Raw genomic sequence first — 23,365 nt, 5'->3', positions numbered from 1 at the left:
GAAGGTGGTAGACAGAGATGAGGAGGAGATGTAGGGTGGTGCAGTACTGTGAAGAGGACGGGAAGGTGGTAGACAGAGATGAGGAGGAGATGTAGGGTGGTGCAGCACTGTGAAGAGGACGGGAAGGTGGTAGACAGAGATGAGGAGGAGATGTAGGGTGGTGCAGTACTGTGAAGAGGACGGGAAGGTGGTAGACAGAGATGAGAAGGAGTTGTAGGGTGGTGCAGTACTGTGAAGAGGACGGGAAGGTGGTAGACAGAGATGAGGAGATGTAGGGTGGTGCAGCACTGTGAAGAGGACGGGAAGGTGGTAGACAGAGATGAGGAGGAGATGTAGGGTGGTGCAGTACTGTGAAGAGGACGGGAAGGTGGTAGACAGATGAGGAAGAGATGTAGGGTGGTGCAGTACTGTGAAGAGGACGGGAAGGTGGTAGACAGAGAAGGAGTTGTAGGGTGGTGCAGCACTGTGGAGAGGAAAGGAATGTGGTAGGCTGAGATGTGGAGCAGATGTAAAGCGGTGCAGTACTGTGGAGAGGATGGGAATGTGGTAGACAGAGGTGAGGAGGAGATTTAGGGCGTGCAGCACTGTGGAAAAGACAGGAATGTGGTAGACTGAGATAAGAAGATGTAGGGTGATACAGCACTGTGGAGAAGATGGGTTGGGTGGTACACAGAGGTGAGGAGGAGATGTAGGGTGGTGCAGCGTGCATGTTCCTATAAGTGTGGAAAGTGGGGGTTCCTGAGTGGGATGACAGTCACTGACAGCATGAAAGATTGTGGTCAGAGAACATAAAGGGGAGCACTGAGCAGGGGCGGGAAAAGTCCAGGTCCAGACTATTCCCATCTTTAGGTGTAGGAGAAGTAGTAAGCTGTGAAAGAAGACCGCGAAGTTTAGAGATACAAAGTGAACGGCCAATGGCGAGAGGGGATCACCAATGGGTGTAGTAAAGTCCCCCATGATGAGAGTGGCAATGTCACAATAGGAACTGTGGGAGCCAGGTGGCAAAGTGATCCAGGAACTGGCGGGAGTGGCGCGGAGGGCGATACACAACCGCCACTCGCAGGGAGAAGGGCCAGTAGAGTATGACAGCGTGGACCTCCAAAAAAGGGAAGATAGCATGTGGGCCCATATGCTATAAGACACGTAACGTGACACATACAGCTAACTGCTATCCCAAACCTGTACCCTCCCTTTATCTGCACCTCCGGCTGTAATCTCTGTATATTGCTCTGTATATATGTGTAGTATCTAGTGCGCCTTTCGGCAATTAAAATATCTATTAATTTTTGGCTGCTCTTTTATCTCCAATCCCCATTTCCCACATCAGTGAGTCCAGCTAGTACTTATACGCTACCCGGGGTTGGTTTCTGACCCGATATAGGCTTGTTAATGGACTGGGCTTACGAGGAACTAACCTAATGAGGAACTGGTGGCCGTAGATCATTTGGAGATGTGGGACTTGTAGTTCTCTGCCGCAAACCCTATGTAATCTTGTGTCTTGCAGTCTTCATGAATGCAGCCATCCCCATAGCAGCGGTGCTGGCGGTAAGATCGCACTTCCAATACATATGTGTACCTGTTGGGGACCCCTTTACCTCTGGTTCCTTCTATTGCCCTTCTCTCGGTGACCCGGCCCCCCGTCCGCTCTGGGCTCTGACTTTGGTGGTCTTTTCTCTGGTCCTCAGACGTTTGTGACGCACGAGTACGTGGAGAATGTGGCGCTGACTCCGGCCAATGCCTTTGCATCCCTGTCGCTTTTCCACATCCTGGTGACGCCACTCTTCCTGCTCTCCACCGTGGTCAGATTTGCCGTGAAGGCGCTCGTCAGGTGCGTTGTAAACGTCGCACGCGACGTCTCGCCCTACGCTCGCATCTGTGACCCCGTCTCGGCTTCTCTCCCTGCAGTGTCCAGAAGTTAAATGAGTTCTTCACGAGTGATGAGATCAGAGACGACAACGCAAGGAATGGAGAGTCCCCGGCCCTGCTGGACGCCTGCCGGAAGCATCCTGGCATCGTAGGTACCACTGCCCCCATTGGCCACGTGTCTCCGGTGATGTGTGCTGGCACTGATGTGTCATGTCCGCCCATCATTCACTAACATTCTAGAAGATCCTGACACACTGGCCTGTAATGCCTTATTATTGCCCAGCCGCTCACATATGGGCCATGCTGGTATCATAGTCCCTGCTGCTGTCAGTGACTGGTCGCAGCGTTACAAAGCCTGTCCTGAACTAATACCGCTCACAGGTGAGGGTGTGGTGAAATATGTGTGTGTGTGTATATATATATATATATATATATATGTGTGTGTGTGTGCATTGACCTTATGTATAGGTCTTGTGTGACTAGGAACATCTGTCCTGAAGGCTGCAGGTTCGCACCCAGGTGTTAATAAGTATTTTCCTGGGACAAGTAGAATTCTGTCTCCAATCTCACCAAGGGTCCTGCTAGAAGCCGAGAAGAAAGGTAACATTTGACACCTCCAATCTCTTGGAAAAGAGCTGTTACTTGCAGCATGATATTATCTCAGTGAGAATGTTTACACAAAGGATCTCAAGAGAAAATAATATATTCATTGGGGGGGCGCGGCCGTGGTCCAATCAAAAACCAAGCAATTATGATATTAACCTGAGGGGCTGGCCTAGAAATCTGACCTCCAGACTAAAGTTATAAATTAGACCTGTACCCAGAGAAATGTGTTCACATAATGGGGGCAGCCGAGCTGGTGTGATACAATCTACATTCATCCTTCCCTCAGGGAGCAGAAAGCAAACTACCAGTTAGATAATTTCTGTAAGTTTTCTCCTGTTATTTTATACTGTTTCACATAAGTTGTATGTCTTTTTATTATCATATTTTTATACCTTTTCTTATTGTAAGCACTGAACTTTTTTTGTATTAAAGTATAAAACTTTAACAAGTTGAACCTTGAATGTTCTAAAAGAATCCATAGCCTAAGGTGTGTGAGCCTTATGAGTGGTAGACATTATTATTATTGATGTTGCCGGGACTCCTCGCCCGTGTATTCGGTGAGTGGTGGCAGCGCGTATGACCGGGTGTGTGGCCTGGGTCGGTGTGTGATTTATGCTCCTATTACAGCATAGGACAGAGATTGAATGCTGGACTGAGAGAGGGGAGATAGATTAACCCTTGCAGGCACAACCCGAAGTCACGTGCTGAGAGCGGGCACGTGACAAATTAGTTACACCGCGGAGAAGGGATCCGTGACAGAGGGTTTGTTACACTGCGTGCAGTCTGGGCAATGCGAGGAAAGAGGCTACAGCCAGACGGGTACACTGTAGAACGCTCTCAGTGGTGGAGATCTCTGCGGTGTGTCTCACTGATACACTGTAACACACTCTCAGCGGTGGAGATCTCTGCCGCGTTTCTCACTGATGCTGCAGATTTTTCATCTCCATTTTTTCCCCGTTTTCTGTATTTTATTCAGCACTCGCGAGCGATTAATAGGAAGCAGCCGCTGAGATTCCAGCTGGATCGGTACGAGCAACCGCCGCGGAGACGCCCCGCCAACAGTGAGGAGGCCGCCATCAAGGTGCCTGACCATGAGGATGAGATACGTTGTATCACCGGTGGGCGGGGCCAGGCGCGGTCTGCAGGTGGCAGCACAGTGATGGCGGATTCCCTTCTCTTCCAGGTGTTCGGCGGATACTTCTCCTGGGGGACGGGACTGGCCACATTGTCCAACATCGACATCCAGATCCCCACAGGTGAGATGCCGCTGAGCCATCATGTGACATGGCGGAACACATCAGGTCTAATCCTCCACTCACCTCCAGAGCTGCACTCACTTTTCCGTGGTTACATCGTGTCCTATCTTCCAGTCACCTCCAGAGCTGCACTCATTATTCTGCTGTTACATCGTGTCTTATCCTCCAGTCACCTCCAGAGCTGCAGTCACTATTCTGCTGTTACATCGTGTCTTATCCTCCAGTTACCTCCAGAGCTGCACTCAGTATTGAGTATTGTCTTATCCTCCATTCACCTCCAGAGCTGCACTCACTATTCTGCTGCTACATCATGTCATATCCTCCAGTCACCTCCAGAGCTGCACTCACTATTCTGCTGCTACATCATGTCTTATCCTCCAGTCACCTCCATTGCTGCACTCACTATTCTGCTGCTACATCATGTCTTACCCTCCAGTCACCTCCAGAGCTGCGGTCACTATCAGATGAGCAGGAAGGAGTCACATGACTCTTCACCTTTGCCCTCTATAATTTCTGGTGGCCACCAATGAGCAGAGCCACATACTGTCACATGACCATTTTCCCTGGCCCGTCTCCAGGGCTCCTCGGGGGCGGAGCTTACATACTGCTGCCCTGTGGTTGGTGCCTGTTTATTTTTGTGTCTATCAGTGTTGTCATGGGGGCGCGGGGCTAATACCATCTGTGTTGTGCAGATCAGCTGACCATGGTGGTCGGACAGGTCGGGTGCGGAAAATCATCGCTACTGCTCGCCATCCTGGGAGAAATGCAGACGCTGGAGGGAAGAGTGAGCTGGAGCAAGTGAGTGCTGTATCTAAGCCGGTGTGATACACCCCACCCTGTGCCCCTGAGGAGAGGTATCTAAGCCAGTGTGATACACCCCACCCCGTGCCCCTGAGGAGAGGTATCTAAGCCGGTGTGATACACCCCACCCTGTGCCCCTGAGGAGAGGTATCTAAGCCAGTGTGATACACCCCACCCTGTGCCCCTGAGGAGAGATATCTATGCCGGTGTGATACACCCCACCCCATGCCCCTGAGGAGAGGTATCTAAGCCGGTGTGATACACCCCACCCTGTGCCCCTGAGGAGAGGTATCTAAGCCGGTGTGATACACCCCACCCCATGCCCCTGAGGAGAGGTATCTAAGCCGGTGTGATACACCCCACCCTGTGCCCCTGAGGAGAGGTATCTAAGCCAGTGTGATACACCCCACCCCGTGCCCCTGAGGAGAGGTATCTAAGCCAGTGTGATACACCCCACCCCATGCCCCTGAGGAGAGGTATCTAAGCCGGTGTGATACACCCCACCCCATGCCCCTGAGGAGAGGTATCTAAGCTGGTGTGATACACCCCACCCCATACCCCTGAGGAGAGGTATCTATGCCGGTGTGATACACCCCACCCCATACCCCTGAGGAGAGGTATCTATGCCGGTGTGATACACCCCACCCCATGCCCCTGAGGAGAGGTATCTAAGCCGGTGTGATACACCCCACCCCGTGCCCCTGAGGAGAGGTATCTATGCCGGTGTGATACACCCCACCCCATGCCCCTGAGGAGAGGTGTCTAAGCCGGTGTGATACACCCCACCCCGTGCCCCTGAGGAGAGGTATCTAAGCCAGTGTGATACACCCCACCCTGTGCCCCTGAGGAGAGATATCTATGCCGGTGTGATACACCCCACCCCATGCCCCTGAGGAGAGGTATCTAAGCCAGTGTGATACACCCCACCCCGTGCCCCTGAGGAGAGGTATCTAAGCTGGTGTGATACACCCCACCCCGTGCCCCTGAGGAGAGGTATCTAAGCTGGTGTGATACACCCCACCCCATGCCCCTGAGGAGAGGTATCTAAGCCAGTGTGATACACCCCACCCCGTGCCCCTGAGGAGAGGTATCTAAGCTGGTGTGATACACCCCACCCCGTGCCCCTGAGGAGAGGTATCTAAGCTGGTGTGATACACCCCACGCCCCTGAGGAGAGGTATCTAAGCCGGTGTGATACACCCCACCCCATGCTCCTGAGGAGAGGTATCTAAGCCGGTGTGATACACCCCACCCCATGCCCCTGAGGAGAGGTATCTAAGCCGGTGTGATACACCCCACCCCATGCCCCTGAGGAGAGGTATCTAAGCCGGTGTTATACACCCCACCCCATGCCCCTGAGGAGAGGTATCTAAGCCGGTGTGATACACCCCACCCCATGCTCCTGAGGAGAGGTATCTAAGCCGGTGTGATACACCCCACCCCATGCCCCTGAGGAGAGGTATCTAAGCCGTTGTGATACACCCCACCCCATGCCCCTGAGGAGAGGTATCTAAGCCGGTGTGATACACCCCACCCCATGCCCCTGAGGAGATGTATCTAAGCCGGTGTGATACACCCCACCCCATGCCCCTGAGGAGAGGTATCTAAGCCGTTGTGATACACCCCACCCCATGCCCCTGAGGAGATGTATCTAAGCCGGTGTGATACACCCCACCCCATGCCCCTGAGGAGATGTATCTAAGCCGGTGTGATACACCCCACCCCATGCCCCTGAGGAGAGGTATCTAAGCCGGTGTTATACACCCCACCCCATGCCCCTGAGGAGAGGTATCTAAGCCGGTGTGATACACCCCACCCCATGCTCCTGAGGAGAGGTATCTAAGCCGGTGTGATACACCCCACCCCATGCCCCTGAGGAGAGGTATCTAAGCCGTTGTGATACACCCCACCCCATGCCCCTGAGGAGAGGTATCTAAGCCGGTGTGATACACCCCACCCCATGCCCCTGAGGAGAGGTATCTAAGCCGGTGTGATACACCCCACCCCATGCCCCTGAGGAGAGGTATCTAAGTCGGTGTGATACACCCCACCCCGTGCCCCTGAGGAGAGGTATCTAAGCTGGTGTGATACACCCCACCCTGTGCCCCTGAGGAGAGGTATCTAAGCCGGTGTGATACACCCCACCCCGTGCCCCTGAGGAGAGGTATCTAAGCTGGTGTGATACACCCCACCCTGTGCCCCTGAGGAGAGGTATCTAAGCCGGTGTGATACACCCCACCCCATGCTCCTGAGGAGAGGTATCTAAGCCGGTGTGATACACCCCACCCTGTGCCCCTGAGGAGAGGTATCTAAGCCGGTGTGATACACCCCACCCTGTGCCCCTGAGGAGAGGTATCTAAGCCGGTGTGATACACCCCACCCCGTGCCCCTGAGGAGAAGTATCTAAGCCGGTGTGATACACCCCACCCCATGCCCCTGAGGAGAGGTATCTAAGCCGGTGTTATACACCCCACCCCATGCCCCTGAGGAGAGGTATCTAAGCCGGTGTGATACACCCCACCCCATGCTCCTGAGGAGAGGTATCTAAGCCGGTGTGATACACCCCACCCCATGCCCCTGAGGAGAGGTATCTAAGCCGTTGTGATACACCCCACCCCATGCCCCTGAGGAGAGGTATCTAAGCCGGTGTGATACACCCCACCCCATGCCCCTGAGGAGATGTATCTAAGCCGGTGTGATACACCCCACCCCATGCCCCTGAGGAGAGGTATCTAAGCCGTTGTGATACACCCCACCCCATGCCCCTGAGGAGATGTATCTAAGCCGGTGTGATACACCCCACCCCATGCCCCTGAGGAGATGTATCTAAGCCGGTGTGATACACCCCACCCCATGCCCCTGAGGAGAGGTATCTAAGCCGGTGTGATACACCCCACCCTGTGCCCCTGAGGAGAGGTATCTAAGCCGGTGTGATACACCCCACCCTGTGCCCCTGAGGAGAGGTATCTAAGCCGGTGTGATACACCCCACCCCATGCCCCTGAGGAGAAGTATCTAAGCCGGTGTGATACACCTCGCCCTGTGCCACCCAGGAGAGGTATCTAAGCCGATGTGATACACCACGTCAGACAACACTACCCCTCATCCTGCGCTCCTCCTGTGTGATACATTTCTGGTGATACTTTCTTTTCCTCCAATGTGATAACATTTGTTTTTCTAGGCGCCGTCCTCCTGCGATCGCTGCCGACACTGCACGGATTACAGGGGACTACAATTTACTTAGTAACGTTTTGCTGCACATTTCAGGTTCCCCCCGGATGGTGACGAGACGTACAGGTATCATCAGCTGTGTAGCCACGGGGGCGGCGGGGGGTCACGTGTACAGGGGGCAGACGAGACCACCGAACAGAGCAATCCAGTGCAGCAGCCACAGGAGTGAGTGCAGAATGGCTGATAGCAGAGAGCAATAGATCGCCAGTCTCACTTCCTCTTCTTTGATCGCTTCTGTCAAGCCGCCCAGCGAGAGGTCAGCCCCTGGTCAGGAACAGCTTCAGCCAGGAAAGCCGACATCCTGTCACGATCCAGTTCCTTCCTTCCCAAGAGGTGCGAGTAGTATGAACTGACGACCTCCAAGATCCCTGATCTGGACCTTCTCAGGGATCCCGTACTGTCCATCAGCCCTGTCACTATCGTACTATTCACTGACATCTTGCAGCTTCTGAAAGAGTCTGGTGAGTAGTACTTCCCGTAGTCCCTCTCAAAAACCAAAGATGAGTGCCTATCGTACTGACACCTCTTTAGCAAGGATTTCACACTGGAGATCGCCTCGCGGCTACCCCCAGTCGAGACAAGATGCTCGAGTTTCCTCCTCAGGCTCTGATACAGGTGATCTCTGTTCAGGCTTCTGAGGTTCGAGAGTTGCCGGAAGAATCTCGCCACCCAACGTTTGAACACCTCCCACCACTCAGACTTAGTGTTACTTAGGCCCAGCAGCGGTACCTGGCTCTGAAGAAATTCCTCAAAGGATCGTCTTACAGCTTCTTCTTCAAGGAGTGAAGAATTCAGCTTCCAATAACCTCTTCCCGTCCGAGGAGTCTCTGTAACGCCCAGAGAAAACATAATCAAACAGTGATCGGAGAATTGCACCTCCACAACCGACAACGGCGAGGAGACGGCCTCCACCTTCAAATAAAACCTGTCTATCCTAGATACAAAAAGAAAAACGACTAAAAAAAGTCGCAGCCAGCTCACCAACCAGACCATCAAGCGCGGAGCGCGGAGGCCCGTCCTGATCAAGACGTCCAGCAGCAGCAGCACTTCAAACAATGTAGACACTCCAGCTCCAGCAAGATCGGTAAAAAATTGTAAATTTTATTAATCTAAAGTGGCAATAAAAAAAGGAATATTCCTTACAGAAAGTGGACCAAACAGGTGATTGTAAGAATACGGCTACGCGTTTCGACCTATAGCGGTCTTACTCGTGCCTATACAATTCCAGGAATGAGCGAGATATATAGCCCACACATGTCACACGACAGGTCTGTAAGGTCCTAGAACTGCATATATCTAAACACACTATAAAATAACATACAAAACATGATAAAACACTAACAATAGTGATACATAATTTCATTTTTCTTATTCATGCCTGCAGGACAGCGAGTATTTAAATTATAGATCCAAAACGCCTCTCTCGTGAGTTGGCGTCTCCTTGAATCTCCTCCACGATGCGACATATAGACTTTCTCAATACCGTGCACCCTTAAAGCAGTGACATCCCCATTGTGTTGTATATTAAAATGTTTCGATACCATGGAGATATTTCTGTTTCTCATGTTAAGATTAATGGCGTCTTTGTTCGGTTATTCGAGTTTTTAATTTACGTGACGTACACCCTATATAAGAAATCTGGCACACTGTGCAGTCTACCTTATACACCACATTCTCCGTATGGCAATTTATGAAGCTATTTATTTTATACTCTTTAGTATTATCTGAATTTTGGAAGCTATTACCCGGTTGTATATGTGCAGAGGTCCCACATCTAAAAAAACCTTTACATTCGAGCCATGTACTGGATCTGGCTTTGGTAAGAGTTGAATTTGGGGCAATTGAATCCCCAATAGTTCGCGCCCTTCTCGCTACCACATTTACTCCATCCTTCAAAATATCCAATAATATTTCATCTTCATATAAAATAGGTAGTCTTTTATTAATTATACTTTTAATTTGGTTAAATTGAGAAGAAAACTGCAAACAAACATAAGGTTTTCTATCATAGTTTTTCTTTCTTGGAGGACTATCACTAGCTGGAACCAATAAATCCTCTCTCCGTTTTCTATCAACCAGATTTGTAGCTCTTTTTAAAGTCCAACTAAGATATTTCCGAATTTTGAGTTTATTACTTAATTTATCAAATTCTTTCAGTCTATCCTCCTCCCTACTACAATTACGTTTTGACCTAGTGAATTCTCCCACAGGTACAGATCTAATCGTGTGGGCTGGACGGCTACTTTCCGCGTGCAATAAAGTGTTTCCACTAATTGGTTTTACATGCGTTTTGCTTACGATTTTCTCCCCAGCACAACCACACAATTCTAAATCCAGAAAAGAGATACTGAACTGATCATGAACAAAAGTAAATTTGATACCGCAGTCATTGGAGTTAATGTATTCTACAAATCCCGGTATGGCAGACACATCGCCCCCCCCCCCCCCCAAATAATGAGGCTGTCATCGATGTATCTGCCATACCAGGAGATGTATCCAACAAAGGGATTATCAACAGAAAACATAAATTTTTGCTCCCAATATGCCATGGTTAAATTAGCCAAAGACGATGAATATTTGGCCCCCCTAGGGACTCTTGACTTTTGAACATATATCTCATTATCAAAAGAAAAAATATTATTCTGCATGAGGAAACATAAAACCTGCAGAGAAAAGTTAATCAAGTCCTCAGAATATTCGCTATAATCTTTAAGATGAAACTCCACAGCTCTCATTGCTATGTCATGCGGTATGCTCGTGTAAAGGGACACGACATCGCAGCTTAACCAGCTGTATTCCTGTCTCCAGGTCCAGTCAGAGAGCGTTTTTAAGACTGCCCTCGAATCTTTAATGTACCCCGGCATCTTCATGACAAGAGGTTGTAATAGTGAGTCCATCCATTCACACAAATGTTCCAGCATAGAGCCAATTCCTGATATGATAGGGCGCATTGCTGGAAACCCATCGCCTTCATGTATTTTAGGGAGTCCATACATAATCGGTAATTTAGGGAACTCCACATATAGGTAATCTGCTTGTTTTTTATTGATTACCGCCAAACTAACCCCCTCCTCAATTAAACCAGTGATTTTGGCATTAACCTCTTTAGTTGGGTTCCTTCCAAGTCTATTATAGGTGGATGTGTCAGATAGTAATTCATATATTTTCTTCTTGTAGTCATTCTCATTCATAACCACTATCAGACCACCTTTGTCACTTTTCTTGATGACCATATTATTTAAAGACTTTAATTCGTTCAGTGCCTTCCGCTGATTTTGAGACAAGTTATTGTGCTCTTTCTTAGTGTGAACATCATATAGCATTTTCAAGTCCCTTTCAATTACTTTTTGGATACATCTCCTGGTATGGCAGATACATCGATGACAGCCTCATTATCTGGGGGGGGGGCGATGTGTCTGCCATACCAGGATTTGTAGAATACATTAACTCCAATGACTGCGGTATCAAATTTACTTTTGTTCATGATCAGTTCAGTATCTCTTTTCTGGATTTAGAATTGTGTGGTTGTGCTGGGGAGAAAATCGTAAGCAAAACGCATGTAAAACCAATTAGTGGAAACACTTTTTTGCACGCGGAAAGTAGCCGTCCAGCCCACACGATTAGATCTGTACCTGTGGGAGAATTCACTAGGTCAAAACGTAATTGTAGTAGGGAGGAGGATAGACTGAAAGAATTTGATAAATTAAGTAATAAACTCAAAATTCGGAAATATCCTAGTTGGACTTTAAAAAGAGCTATAAATCTGGTTGATAGAAAATGGAGAGCGGATTTATTGGTTCCAGCTAGTGATAGTCCTCCAAGAAAGAAAAACTATGATAGAAAACCTTATGTTTGTTTGCAGTTTTCTTCTCAATTTAACCAAATTAAAAGTATAATTAATAAAAGACTACCTATTTTATATGAAGATGAAATATTATCGGATATTTTGAAGGATGGAGTAAATGTGGTAGCGAGAAGGGCGCAAACTATTGGGGATTCAATTGCCCCAAATTCAACTCTTACCAAAGCCAGATCCAGTACATGGCTGGAGTGTAAAGGTTTTTTTAGATGTGGGACCTTTCCACATATACAACCGGGTAATAGCTTCCAAAATTCAGATAATACTAAAGAGTATAAAATAAATAGCTTCATAAATTGCCATACGGAGAATGTGGTGTATAAGGTAGACTGCACAGTGTGCCAGATTTCTTATATAGGGTGTACGTCACGTAAATTAAAAACTCGAATAACCGAACAAAGACGCCATTAATTTTAACATGAGAAACAGAAATATCTCCATGGTATCGAAACATTTTAATATACAACACAATGGGGATGTCACTGCTTTAAGGGTGCACGGTATTGAGAAAGTCTATATGTCGCATCGTGGAGGAGATTCAAGGAGACGCCAACTCACGAGAGAGGCGTTTTGGATCTATAATTTAAATACTCGCTGTCCTGCAGGCATGAATAAGAAAAATGAAATTATGTATCACTATTGTTAGTGTTTTATCATGTTTTGTATGTTATTTTATAATGTGTTTAGATATATGCAGTTCTAGGACCTTACAGACCTGTCGTGTGACATGTGTGGGCTATATATCTCGCTCATTCCTGGAATTGTATAGGCACGAGTAAGACCGCTATAGGTCGAAACGCGTAGCCGTATTCTTACAATCACCTGTTTGGTCCACTTTCTGTAAGCAATATTCCTTTTTTTATTGCCACTTTGGATTAATAAAATTTACAATTTTTTACCAATCTTGCTGGAGCTGGAGTGTCTACATTGTTTGAAGTGTCTATCCTAGACCTGCACTGACTACCTCTAAAGAAGGTGAACCCCGCGTGGCCTGTGTTGTGCCGGATGTGGACATCCACCAGGCGTGCCTCACTTACTATCCTATTTAGCGCGACGCAATCGTAAGCCAGCCGGTCTCCGGAACCTCCTCTATGACAGGGTCTCGTGACGTTGTTGAAATCCCCTCCAAAGACCACCTGCCGACTCGAAAATAAGAAAGGTTTGATCTTCATGAAGAGACACTTGCGGTCCCACTTGGACTGGGGACCGTAGATGTTAATGAGCCGAAGCTCCTGTCCCCCCATGGAGACATCTAGGATCAAGCATCTCCCCATTTCTAACTCGATCAATCGTCTGCATTCAACCGCTGCAGTCTTAAAAAGAACCGCCACCCCGCTATACGGCTCGGCCGCAAGACACCAGTAGGAGGGCCCGTGCCTCCACTCCCGCCTTTCCTTATGCATGGTTGATAAGTCGGTCAACCTGGTCTCCTGCAAAAACAAAATGTCGGCGTCAAGTTGGCCGAGAAAATGAAAGGCCATGCACCTTGCCGCTTCTGACTTTATGCTGGCAACATTAATGGTTGCCAGCGTCAACGGGGTGGGTGCCGCCATCATGATTGATTGCATTATATAGCCTTTTTCTTCCCACCCCCAACAGTTTCACCCTCTTCCTCTGACATTGATGAGTTTTTAGTGCGCTTAAGACAAACAGACTCATCCATTTTCTCCTTACATACACTCTGGCCCTCGTCTGGTGGTCCTGAGGTAGTCCCCCCCCCAGAAGGCTTTGTGTTTGCCCCCTGAGAAGAAGACCCAGCGACCTCCTGAGCCCCAACAACCTTGTGCGCAACCTCCGGCCCCGGGTCCCCATCGCCCCCCTCTGGAGGGGAGTCCTGGAGGGCCCGGAACCGGTTAGAGAGATCCACCAGAGGGGGGGCAGCTGGACCTTCCAATGGCACCTGGATCAGGGCTATGGAGTCAGAGGGGTCGCACTCCAAGGAGGAGGCTCGAGGCCCGGACCCCCTCTTATCCTTAGTTGTTTTCCTGTTACCCTTTTTCTTTTGCTGTGACCACTCGCCCTCTCCCTCATCCAGACTGTCACCGGATGAAGGTCCCTGGGCAGACATGGCGTCCTTTTGCTCCTCCCTTTCAAGTCTCTTGACTTCCTCGCTCGATTCGCTGTCTTTAGGATCCTCAGCTGCAAGTGAAGCACCCGGGTCAGAGTTTAGGGTCATTACTCCCTGCCCCCTGTTCCCATGGCGCTGCTCCTGCCGCCTGATATTGGATGGCGGCAGCCTGCTCCTCACCGGTTCCCTGCCTCCTCCACCTCTGCTGGTCCCTTCACCGGCGAGATTGGTCCCGGCTTTCGCCTGTCCCGCACTCGCCGCTTTCAGGACCGCATTGGCGAAAGAACGCGGACAGCGACTGAACGGGTGACCGAGGTCACCACACAAGTTACACCTAATCCTGCCACAGGTAGCAGCGAGATGGCCGAGGTCCCCACACAGTGCGCATTTCTGGGTGGTACACTGCGCACTGAAGTGTGTGGGGCTGCCGCACCTGTGACAGACCTTAGGCTGCCCCGGTAGAAAATCAAGATCCTGTCCCTCCCCAAAAATGTTGAGGAAGGGATATGGGTAACGGTGTTTCCTGAAACCTTCAATTTCACCATGAAGGTCCAGGCTCCTGACCAGATACCATGCTCATCGAGGGTCTTCTCGGGAACACCGACGATGTCGCCGTATCGTCCAACCCAGGTGGAGATGTCGACACAGGAAAGTGACTCGCTACTGGTCAAAACGGTCACCTTTCTGACTGAGTTCTGGCAGGATATTGCTACAGCGAGGAAACCCCGCCATTCGGGGCAACCCCGAGCCAGCTCATGGCGAGACCAGAAAAGCTCAAGGCCCTCCGGTCTCACGAAGCTGACATCGAAGTAGGAGGTCCCATAGGGATGGATCAAGGCAAAGATGTCATATGCCGCGAAGCCCATCCCCAGCAGGAGCTCAGCAACCTTTGACCGATCAGGACAGGCATCCTTGTTACCCACTGGAGACGGGCCACGTTCCTACGGTTACTCCTCTGCCCCGGTGTCGGCAGAGACCAGACAGTCTCTGCCCCTTTATCTCGGAAGGCGGAAAGACCGTGTCTCTCTATCCAGAAAGACAGATCAACCTCCCTCCCCTCTACATTGATGGAACTCTCCCCTCTCCTCAGGGCGTCCAGGAAGCGCTGCTGCAAGTCACCATCCTCAGGGTCACCAGACAAGGGCGCACTACTACCCCCAGCAGTGACAGCTCCTGAATAGCTTGGGGCTGAAGTCCCCGCCACCAGACAAGCCCTGGACTGGAGGATAAGACCTGATGTAACAGCAGAATAGTGAGTGCAGCTCTGGAGGTGACTGGAGGATAAGACACAATGTAACAGCAGAATAGTGAGTGCAGCTCTGTGGGTGACTGGAGGATAAGACACAATGTAACAGCAGAATAGCGAGTGCAGCTCTGGAGGTGACTGGAGGATAAGACATGATGTAACAGCAGAATAGTGACCGCAGCTCTGGAGGTGACTGGAGCACAGCTGTAGTTATCATCTGGAGATTTCTTGCATTTCTCTCATTCTGAATCTCTTTACGGTAATTTGCAGCACAGGAGCAGGTGCGGCGCCCCCTGATGATGAGGACAGGTACTGTCTGTGTTTGGTGTTCCAGGTGATCCTGTAACCTGTGGGTAATCGGGGGATCTGTGGTTGCTGGTGATCGTGTGTCTCATCCTCCCGGGGGTTCATGTCCATTAACCTCAGACTCTTTATTTTCAGACTCATCGCCCCTGATCCGTTAACCAGTTGTTTCCTCCTCCCTTCCATTTTCAGAGCCTCTCGTCTGCTGCATGTTCTCCTGTGTGTGCCTCCCTCATGTGTGACCTCCAGTCCGGGCCCTTCAGCTCATTGCATGGGGCCCTACACATAAACACTGGAGATATATCCAAAATATGATACCTGAACCTGACACTTATAATAACCCTGCCGACAACTGTTTATAAAGGTTGTCAGACATCCGCCCCTCTGTCATTGTGTTCCTGTGAGTTGTCAGAGATCTGGGCCTCTTCCATCCACCGTGTGCTGGGGTTGAGGCACCGCGGCTCCGTCTGTTCCTCGCGGCTCTGGTTGTTCCTCGCGGCTGCGGCTGTTTCTTGTTGGTTTCTTGGTCTCTGATCTTCTCTCTTCATTTGCAGTAAGAATCGGTACTCGGTGGCGTACGCCGGACAGAAGCCGTGGCTGCTGAACTCCACCGTGGAGGAGAACATCACATTCGGTAGCCCCTTTAACAAACAGAGGTGAGGACCAGAGGTCGGCACTGCCACCTACGCCCAGTGTACGCCACATGGTACCGCTGAGTAATACTGCAGTCTGGATGCTTCCAGTACAAACAGTGATGAGGTCAGCTGCGCATGTTTGGTGATGTAGGCCATAGGCGCTCGGTGATGTTGGCCGTACGCGCTCGGCAATGTCGGGCTGTAGGCGCTCGGCGATGTTGGGCTGTAGGTGCTTGGCGATGTTGGGCTGTAGGCGCTCGGCAATGTCGGGCTGTTGGCGCTCGGCGATGTTGGGCTGTAGGTGCTCGGCGATGTCGGCATAGTTGCTTGGTGATGTCGGCTGTAGGCGCTCGGCGATGTCAGCATAGTTGCTTGGTGATGTCGGCTGTAGGCGCTCGGCGATGTTGGGCTGTAGGCGCTCGGCGATGTCGGCATAGTTGCTTGGCGATGTCGGCTGTAGGCACTCCGCGATGTCGGCTGTAGGCGCTCGGCGATGTTGGGCTGTAGGTGCTCGGTGATGTCGGCATAGTTGCTTGGTGATGTCGGCTGTAGGCCCTCCGCGATGCCGGCGTAGGCGCTCAGCGATGTCGGGTGTAGGCGCTCGGCGATGTCGGGCTGTAGGTGCTCGGCGATGTCGGCTGTAGGCGCTCGGCGATGACGGCTGTAGGCGCTTGGCGATGTCGGCTGTATGCGCTTGGCGATGTCGGCTGTAGGTGCTCGGTGATGTCCGCATAGTTGCTTGGCGATGTCGGCTGTAGGCACTCCGCGATGTCGGCTGTAGGCACTCCGCGATGTCGGCGTAGGCGCTCGGCGATGTCGGCCGTAGGCGCTCGGCGATGTCGGCCGTAGGCACTCGGCGATGTCGGCTGTAGGCGCTCGGTGATGTCGGGCCATTGGCGCTCAGCGATGTCGGCCGTAGGCGCTCAGCGATGTCGGCTGTAGGCACTCGGCGATGTCGGCTGTAGGCGCTCGGTGATGTCGGGCCATTGGCGCTCAGCGATGTCGGCTGTAGGCGCTCAGCGATGTCGGCTGTAGGCGCTCAGCGATGTCGGCCGTAGGCACTCGGCGATGTCGGCTGTAGGCGCTCGGTGATGTCGGGCCATTGGCGCTCAGCGATGTCGGCCGTAGGCGCTCGGCGATGTCGGCCGTAGGCGCTCGGTGATGTCGGCTGTAGGCGCTCGGCGATGTCGGGCCGTAGGCGCTCGGTGATGTCGGCTGTAGGCCCTCGGCGATGTCGGGCCGTAGCCGCTCGGCGAGGATGGCGGCGCGCCCTCGGCGACGTCTCTCCTATATACATGTAGGTTCTTTCTTTGTGATGCTTCCTAATCTCTGACCCCTGTTCCCCACTGTACAGGTATAAAGCGGTGACCGACGCCTGCTCCCTACAGCCGGACATCGACCTCCTGCCTTTTGGGGATCAAACAGAAATTGGAGAAAGGGTAAAGTGAACCCCGCTAATGTGAGCCCTAATAATGTGCACATCTTTTCACTCATGATACCGCCATCATACATCCCCACTATACCGCTCCCTCCTCACATTCCCCAGGAGCCGCGGTGATAAATGTCCGACCTCTGCTCATATAAATGTTTATCTGCCGATGTCACATTATTCAGTGAATTCTCTGCTTGTCCTGAGATCTCACCCTCCATAAATACTGACACCCTCCATGTTTGCATTCCAGCGCCCGGCGGTGTCATTAATTGTGTCGTACCAATTGTTTTGACTCATTCAGTGAGAACATTTCATCAGCTTCTGACCCGGGGGGTGGGGGGGTGGATGTTGGGGTGTTGGGATGCAGTGACTTGTGCAGTGACGTCTCCCCTTTATCTTTCCTCCAGGGGATCAATCTCAGTGGTGGGCAGCGGCAGCGGATCTGTGTGGCGCGGGCACTGTACCAGAACACCAGCATCGTATTTCTGGTAAGACGGTGGATGACTTCCTTGTGTGGTGACATCCTCCCCGTGCGGTGACGACCTCCCCGTGTGATGATCGCCCCGTGCGATGACCGCCCCGTGTGGTGACTGCCCCGTGTGATAACGCCCTGTGCGATGATCGCCCCGTATGGTGAATGCCCCATGTTATGATCGTCCCGTGTGATGATCACCCCATGTGATAACTGCCCCATGTGGTGACCGCCCCATGGGATAACTGCCCCGTGTGGTGACCGCCCCATGTGATAACTGCCCCGTGTGGTGACCGCCCCGTGTGATAACTGCCCCATGTGGTGACCGCCCCATGTGATAACTGCCCCGTGTGGTGACCGCCCCATGTGATAACTGCCCCGTGTGGTGACCGCCCCGTGTGATAACTGCCCCATGTGGTGACTGCCCCGTATGGTGACTGCCCCGTATGGTGACCGCCCCATGTGATAACTGCCCCGTGTGGTGACCGCCCCGTGTGATAACTGCCCCATGTGGTGACTGCCCCGTATGGTGACTGCCCCGTATGGTGACTGCCCCGTATGGTGACCGCCCGTGTGATAATGCCCTGTCTGATGATCGCCCCGTATGGTGACTGCCCCGTATGGTGACCGCCCCGTGTGATAACGCCCTGTCTGATGATCGCCCCGTATGGTGACTGCCCCGTGTGGTGACCGCCCCGTGTGATAACGCCCTGTCTGATGATCGCCCCGTGTGATAACTGCCCCATGTGGTGACTGCCCCGTATGGTGACTGCCCCATGTGGTGACCGCCCCGTGGGATAACTGCCCCGTGTGGTGACCGCCCCATGTGATAACTGCCCCGTGTGGTGACCGCCCCGTGTGATAACTGCCCCATGTGGTGACCGCCCCATGTGATAACTGCCCCGTGTGGTGACCGCCCCATGTGATAACTGCCCCGTGTGGTGACCGCCCCGTGTGATAACTGCCCCATGTGGTGACTGCCCCGTATGGTGACCGCCCCGTGTGATAACGCCCTGTCTGATGATCGCCCCGTATGGTGACTGCCCCGTATGGTGACCGCCCCGTGTGATAACGCCCTGTCTGATGATCGCCCCGTATGGTGACTGCCCCGTGTGGTGACCGCCCCGTGTGATAACGCCCTGTCTGATGATCGCCCCGTGTGGTGACCGCCCCGTGTGATAACGCCCTGTCTGATGATCGCCCCGTGTGGTGACCGCCCCGTGTGATAACTGCCCCATGTGGTGACTGCCCCGTATGGTGACTGCCCCGTATGGTGACCGCCCCGTGTGATAACGCCCTGTCTGATGATCACCCCGTATGGTGACTGCCCCGTGTGGTGACTGCCCCGTGTGATAACCGCCCCATGTGATGATCGCCCCATGTTGTGACTGCCCGGTATGGTGACTTCCCCGTGTGGTGACTGCCCAGTGTGATAACCGCCCCATGTGGTGACCGCCCCATGTGGTGACCTCCCCGTGTGATAACCGCCCCGTGTGGTGACTGCCCAGTGTGATAACCGCCTCGTGTGGTGACCTCCCCGTGTGATAACCGCCCCGTGTAGTGACTGCCCCGTGTGGTGACCGCCCAGTGGTGCTGTTCCATCCAGCCGTACCACCTGCAGCGAGGCGGTGCGGGGCTCGGGGCACTTACCTCCGCTGACTCTTTCCTCCAGGACGATCCGTTCTCGGCTCTGGACATCCATCTCAGCGATCACCTGATGCAGGAGGGAATCCTGAAGTTCCTGCAGGAGGATAAGAGGACGGTGGTGCTGGTGACCCACAAGCTGCAGTACCTGACGCATGCCGACTGGGTAACAACAGCGCCACATCCGGAGCTGCGCTCAAAAAACTGTTTTGGAGTTTTAAGGGGAAACTGAGCAGATCCTCCGAGTTTTCCAGGAGGTTCCAGTGTTCGAGGAGGATTTGGAGAATTTCCGCTCAGTTTCTGCTCCAAAAACTCTTTTAAAAAAACTCAGTGTGAACATATCCCAAACCCTCCAGTGATACTAAACCCCCCCACCTGTAGTAAAGTGGTCTCCCCCATATAATGCCTGTGGTGTCCACCCTGTGAGGCCTCTCGGCTGATAACAGAGAGCAGGCGCCTACAGGCTCTGAATAATGACACATTCTGTAACTTTATATCAGACTTGATTCCTTAGAACAGTAATGATCAGTCAGGATCTCTGCTGTCAGTGAATGGACAGTGGCTCACAGAGGATGGACTACTGCTACCAGCAATCCTCCAACTGTGCGACCGGTTAGATCCATCATGTCCTAGCCGAGGTGCGGCCTGTGGGGGGAAAGACGCTGTTATGGGGGCACTGACCACACCCCATAAACTACCCAAAGATTAATCTCTACGTAACAGGTCCCGGATAGCAACATAGCAACCAGCCACCCCCTGGTCTACACCGATACTTAGCAACCAGCCACCCCCTGGTCTACACTGATACTTAGCAACCAGCCACCCCCCCGGTATACACCGATACATAGCAACCAGCCACCCCCTGGTCTACACCGATACTTAGCAACCAGCCACCCCCTGGTCTACACTGATACTTAGCAACCAGCCACCCCCCCCGTATACACCGATACATAGCAACCAGCCACCCCCCCGTATACACCGATACATAGCAACCAGCCACCCCCTGGTCTACACCGATACTTAACAAGCAGCCACCCCATGGTCTACACCGATACATAGCAACCAGCCACCCCCTGGTCTACACCGATACTTAACAAGCAGCCACCCCATGGTCTACACCGATACATAGCAACCAGCCACCCCCTGGTCTACACCGATACTTAGCAACCAGCCACCCCTTGGTCTACACTGATACTTAGCAACCAGCCACCCCCCCGGTATACACCGATACATAGCAACCAGCCACCCCCTGGTCTACACCGATACTTAACAAGCAGCCACCCCATGGTCTACACCGATACATAGCAACCAGCCACCCCCTGGTCTACACCGATACTTAGCAACCAGCCACCCCCTGGTCTACACTGATACTTAGCAACCAGCCACCCCCCCGTATAAACCGATACATAGCAACCAGCCACCCCCTGGTCTACACCGATACTTAACAAGCAGCCACCCCATGGTCTACACCGATACATAGCAACCAGCCACCCCCTGGTCTACACCGATACATAGCAACCAGCCACCCCCTGGTCTACACTGATACTTAGCAACCAGCCACCCCCCCGGTATACACCGATACATAGCAACCAGCCACCCCCTGGTCTACACCGATACTTAACAAGCACACACCCCATGGTCTACACCGATACATAGCAACCAGCCACCCCCTGGTCTACACCGATACTTAACAAGCAGCCACCCCCTGGTCTACACCGATACATAGTAACCAGCTCCCCCACCCCCAGTCCACTCAGATACATAGTAACCAGCTCCCCCACCCCCAGTCCACTCAGATACATAGTAACCAACTCCCCCCAGTCTACACCGATACTTAGCAACCAGCCACCCCCTGGTCTACACTGATACATAGTAACCAGCTCCCCCACCCTCGGTCTACTCTGATACATAGTAACCAGCTCCCCCACCCCCAGTCTACTCTGATACATAGCAACCAGCTCCCTCCAGTCTACACTGATACATAGCAACCAGCTCCCCCACCCCCAGTCTACTCTGATACATAGCAACCAGCTCCCCCACCCCCAGTCTACACGGATACATAGTAACCAACTCCCCCGGTCTACACCGATACATAGTAACCAACTCCCCCACCCCCAGTCTACTCTGATACATAGCAACCAGCTCCCTCCAGTCTACACCGATACATAGCAACCAGCTCCCCCACCCCCAGTCTACTCTGATACATAGCAACCAGCTCCCTCCAGTCTACACCGATACATAGCAACCAGCTCCCCCACCCCCAGTCTACTCTGATACATAGCAACCAGCTCCCCCACCCCCAGTCTACACGGATACATAGTAACCAACTCCCCCGGTCTACACCGATACATAGTAACCAACTCCCCCCAGTGTACACTGATACATAGTAACCAACTCCCCCCAGTGTACACTGATACATAGTAACCAACTCCCCCCAGTGTACACCGATACATAGTGTCAGGAATCCCACCCCGCTGCCACCAATATGTCATTGTTCACAGGGAGGATACCTTTATCATCCCCACTACTCACACCAATTTGTCATGAACCGGGGTTGTTTGGTTGTCCCTGGTTCTTTCTGAAGGGGATTTATCTATATCCCACTTCCCAGTTCTGGTTTGAAACTTGCAGCTCTCTGGCACCCCCTTACCCTCAGGTCAGACTGGGTACTGCACCTAGGATAATTAGTCACCAGAAAGGCTGCCTTACTTTGTACTGGCTATTAGGCACACTGCATCGAGGGTGATATAACTACTCCCACTCAGGCAGGAACAATAATTATCAATGCCGCCAGTCACTACAAAGACTCCCAACCGCATAGGACAAATCCCGCTGCCACCAGCTCCAATTTCTTAATTATTAACGGGTCCGGAGCAAACCCAGATTAGTAGCGTATTTCACTTCAGAGGACGTGACCATACATTAGAGAGCAAGGAGAGACAAAGCTAGTAATTTTATATTTTACTCCAAAAAAGGTAGGCAGTGTTTACAGAGGTATAAAAAGATATTATAAATAAGACAAATATCGTATGTACAGACAATTTCAAATAAAATGGGTTTAAAGTTGAAAAAACACATTTCGTTATGTCATCTTATCTCATGGCTGACCATGTGCTGTGGAGGAGGAGACACATCTAGATGCATAGCACGCATCTGTATAGCAGCTAGACCCTGGATAAAGACACGTGAAGACTGCTGCTTCACTCACTTATTTCCTAGCCTAAAACCACGCACTCCCCCTGTGGTGACCTCACTTAGAGGCTGAAACCTCACCTTTATTTAGAGTTATGGCAGCCACTTTTATACCTAGCTCGATGTATGAATCTCGTATACGAAAGACACAATGATCAGGAGGTGCACCACATCAGGGGGATTCTTTTAAGTGTAAACACGGTGTAATTACATGACCCGCTTTTGGAGAAACCCACTCTATGCACTCGCTGGGTTTAGCTTCTAGCGATTTCAAGAAGTTATAGATCCCTCGATGGACATCCGCAATATATAATTCTTATATCTCTAGCCCTGATCGGTGCCAATAGACATACACTTAGGGCTCCTTCTCACTTGCGTGAAATACGTCTGTCTCGCAGGTTAAATCCCTGCACCGGCGCTTCAGAACGGAGCGTGCGGCCGCACAGCAATACATGGAGCCGCACGCTATGCTCTGGAGTGCCGGCGCCAGAGCAGGGTTTTAACCAGTGAGACTCGAATGTATTTCTCGCAATTGAGAAGGAGCCCTTAAGGGTTATTTTCGCGATAAAAACGCTATAAAAATGCATTAAAAACGCAGACATATGCATCCTATCATTTAGAATGCATTCTGCAATTTTTGTGCACATGATGCGTTTTTTTCTGCGGAAAAAAACGCATCGCGGTAAAAAAAGCAGCATGTTCATTAATTTTGCGGATTTTTTGCGTTTTTTCTGCTATCTAATGCATTTGGAAAAA

General features: G+C 51.7%; 1 protein-coding gene across 7 annotated transcripts in view; it reads left to right on the top strand.

Annotated features, from left to right (window-relative positions):
• The window catches only part of ABCC9 (ATP binding cassette subfamily C member 9), a 112,042-nt gene that overhangs the window by 64,616 nt on the left and 24,061 nt on the right, over positions 1-23,365 (top strand). For 4 of the 7 annotated variants that reach the window (XM_069762781.1, XM_069762784.1, XM_069762782.1 and 1 more), the window contains exons 12-23: positions 1,505-1,545; positions 1,686-1,828; positions 1,906-2,014; positions 3,449-3,553; positions 3,656-3,728; positions 4,421-4,526; positions 7,795-7,824; positions 15,202-15,240; positions 15,789-15,890; positions 17,224-17,308; positions 17,709-17,789; positions 19,446-19,583. In XM_069762781.1, coding sequence (XP_069618882.1) covers positions 1,505-1,545; positions 1,686-1,828; positions 1,906-2,014; positions 3,449-3,553; positions 3,656-3,728; positions 4,421-4,526; positions 7,795-7,824; positions 15,202-15,240; positions 15,789-15,890; positions 17,224-17,308; positions 17,709-17,789; positions 19,446-19,583 — 1,052 coding nt within the window. The remainder of the gene's footprint in view (positions 1-1,504; positions 1,546-1,685; positions 1,829-1,905; positions 2,015-3,448; positions 3,554-3,655; positions 3,729-4,420; positions 4,527-7,794; positions 7,825-15,201; positions 15,241-15,788; positions 15,891-17,223; positions 17,309-17,708; positions 17,790-19,445; positions 19,584-23,365) is intronic. The other 3 variants (XM_069762786.1, XM_069762787.1, XM_069762785.1) reach the window with 1 other exon arrangement.

This window comes from Ranitomeya imitator, chromosome 4 (assembly GCF_032444005.1).
Source record: "Ranitomeya imitator isolate aRanImi1 chromosome 4, aRanImi1.pri, whole genome shotgun sequence".
In the NCBI taxonomy this organism is placed as follows: Eukaryota; Metazoa; Chordata; class Amphibia; order Anura; family Dendrobatidae; genus Ranitomeya; species Ranitomeya imitator.
The sequence above is the reverse complement of the archived record's forward strand: the minus strand, read 5'-3'. Positions and strand labels throughout refer to the sequence as shown.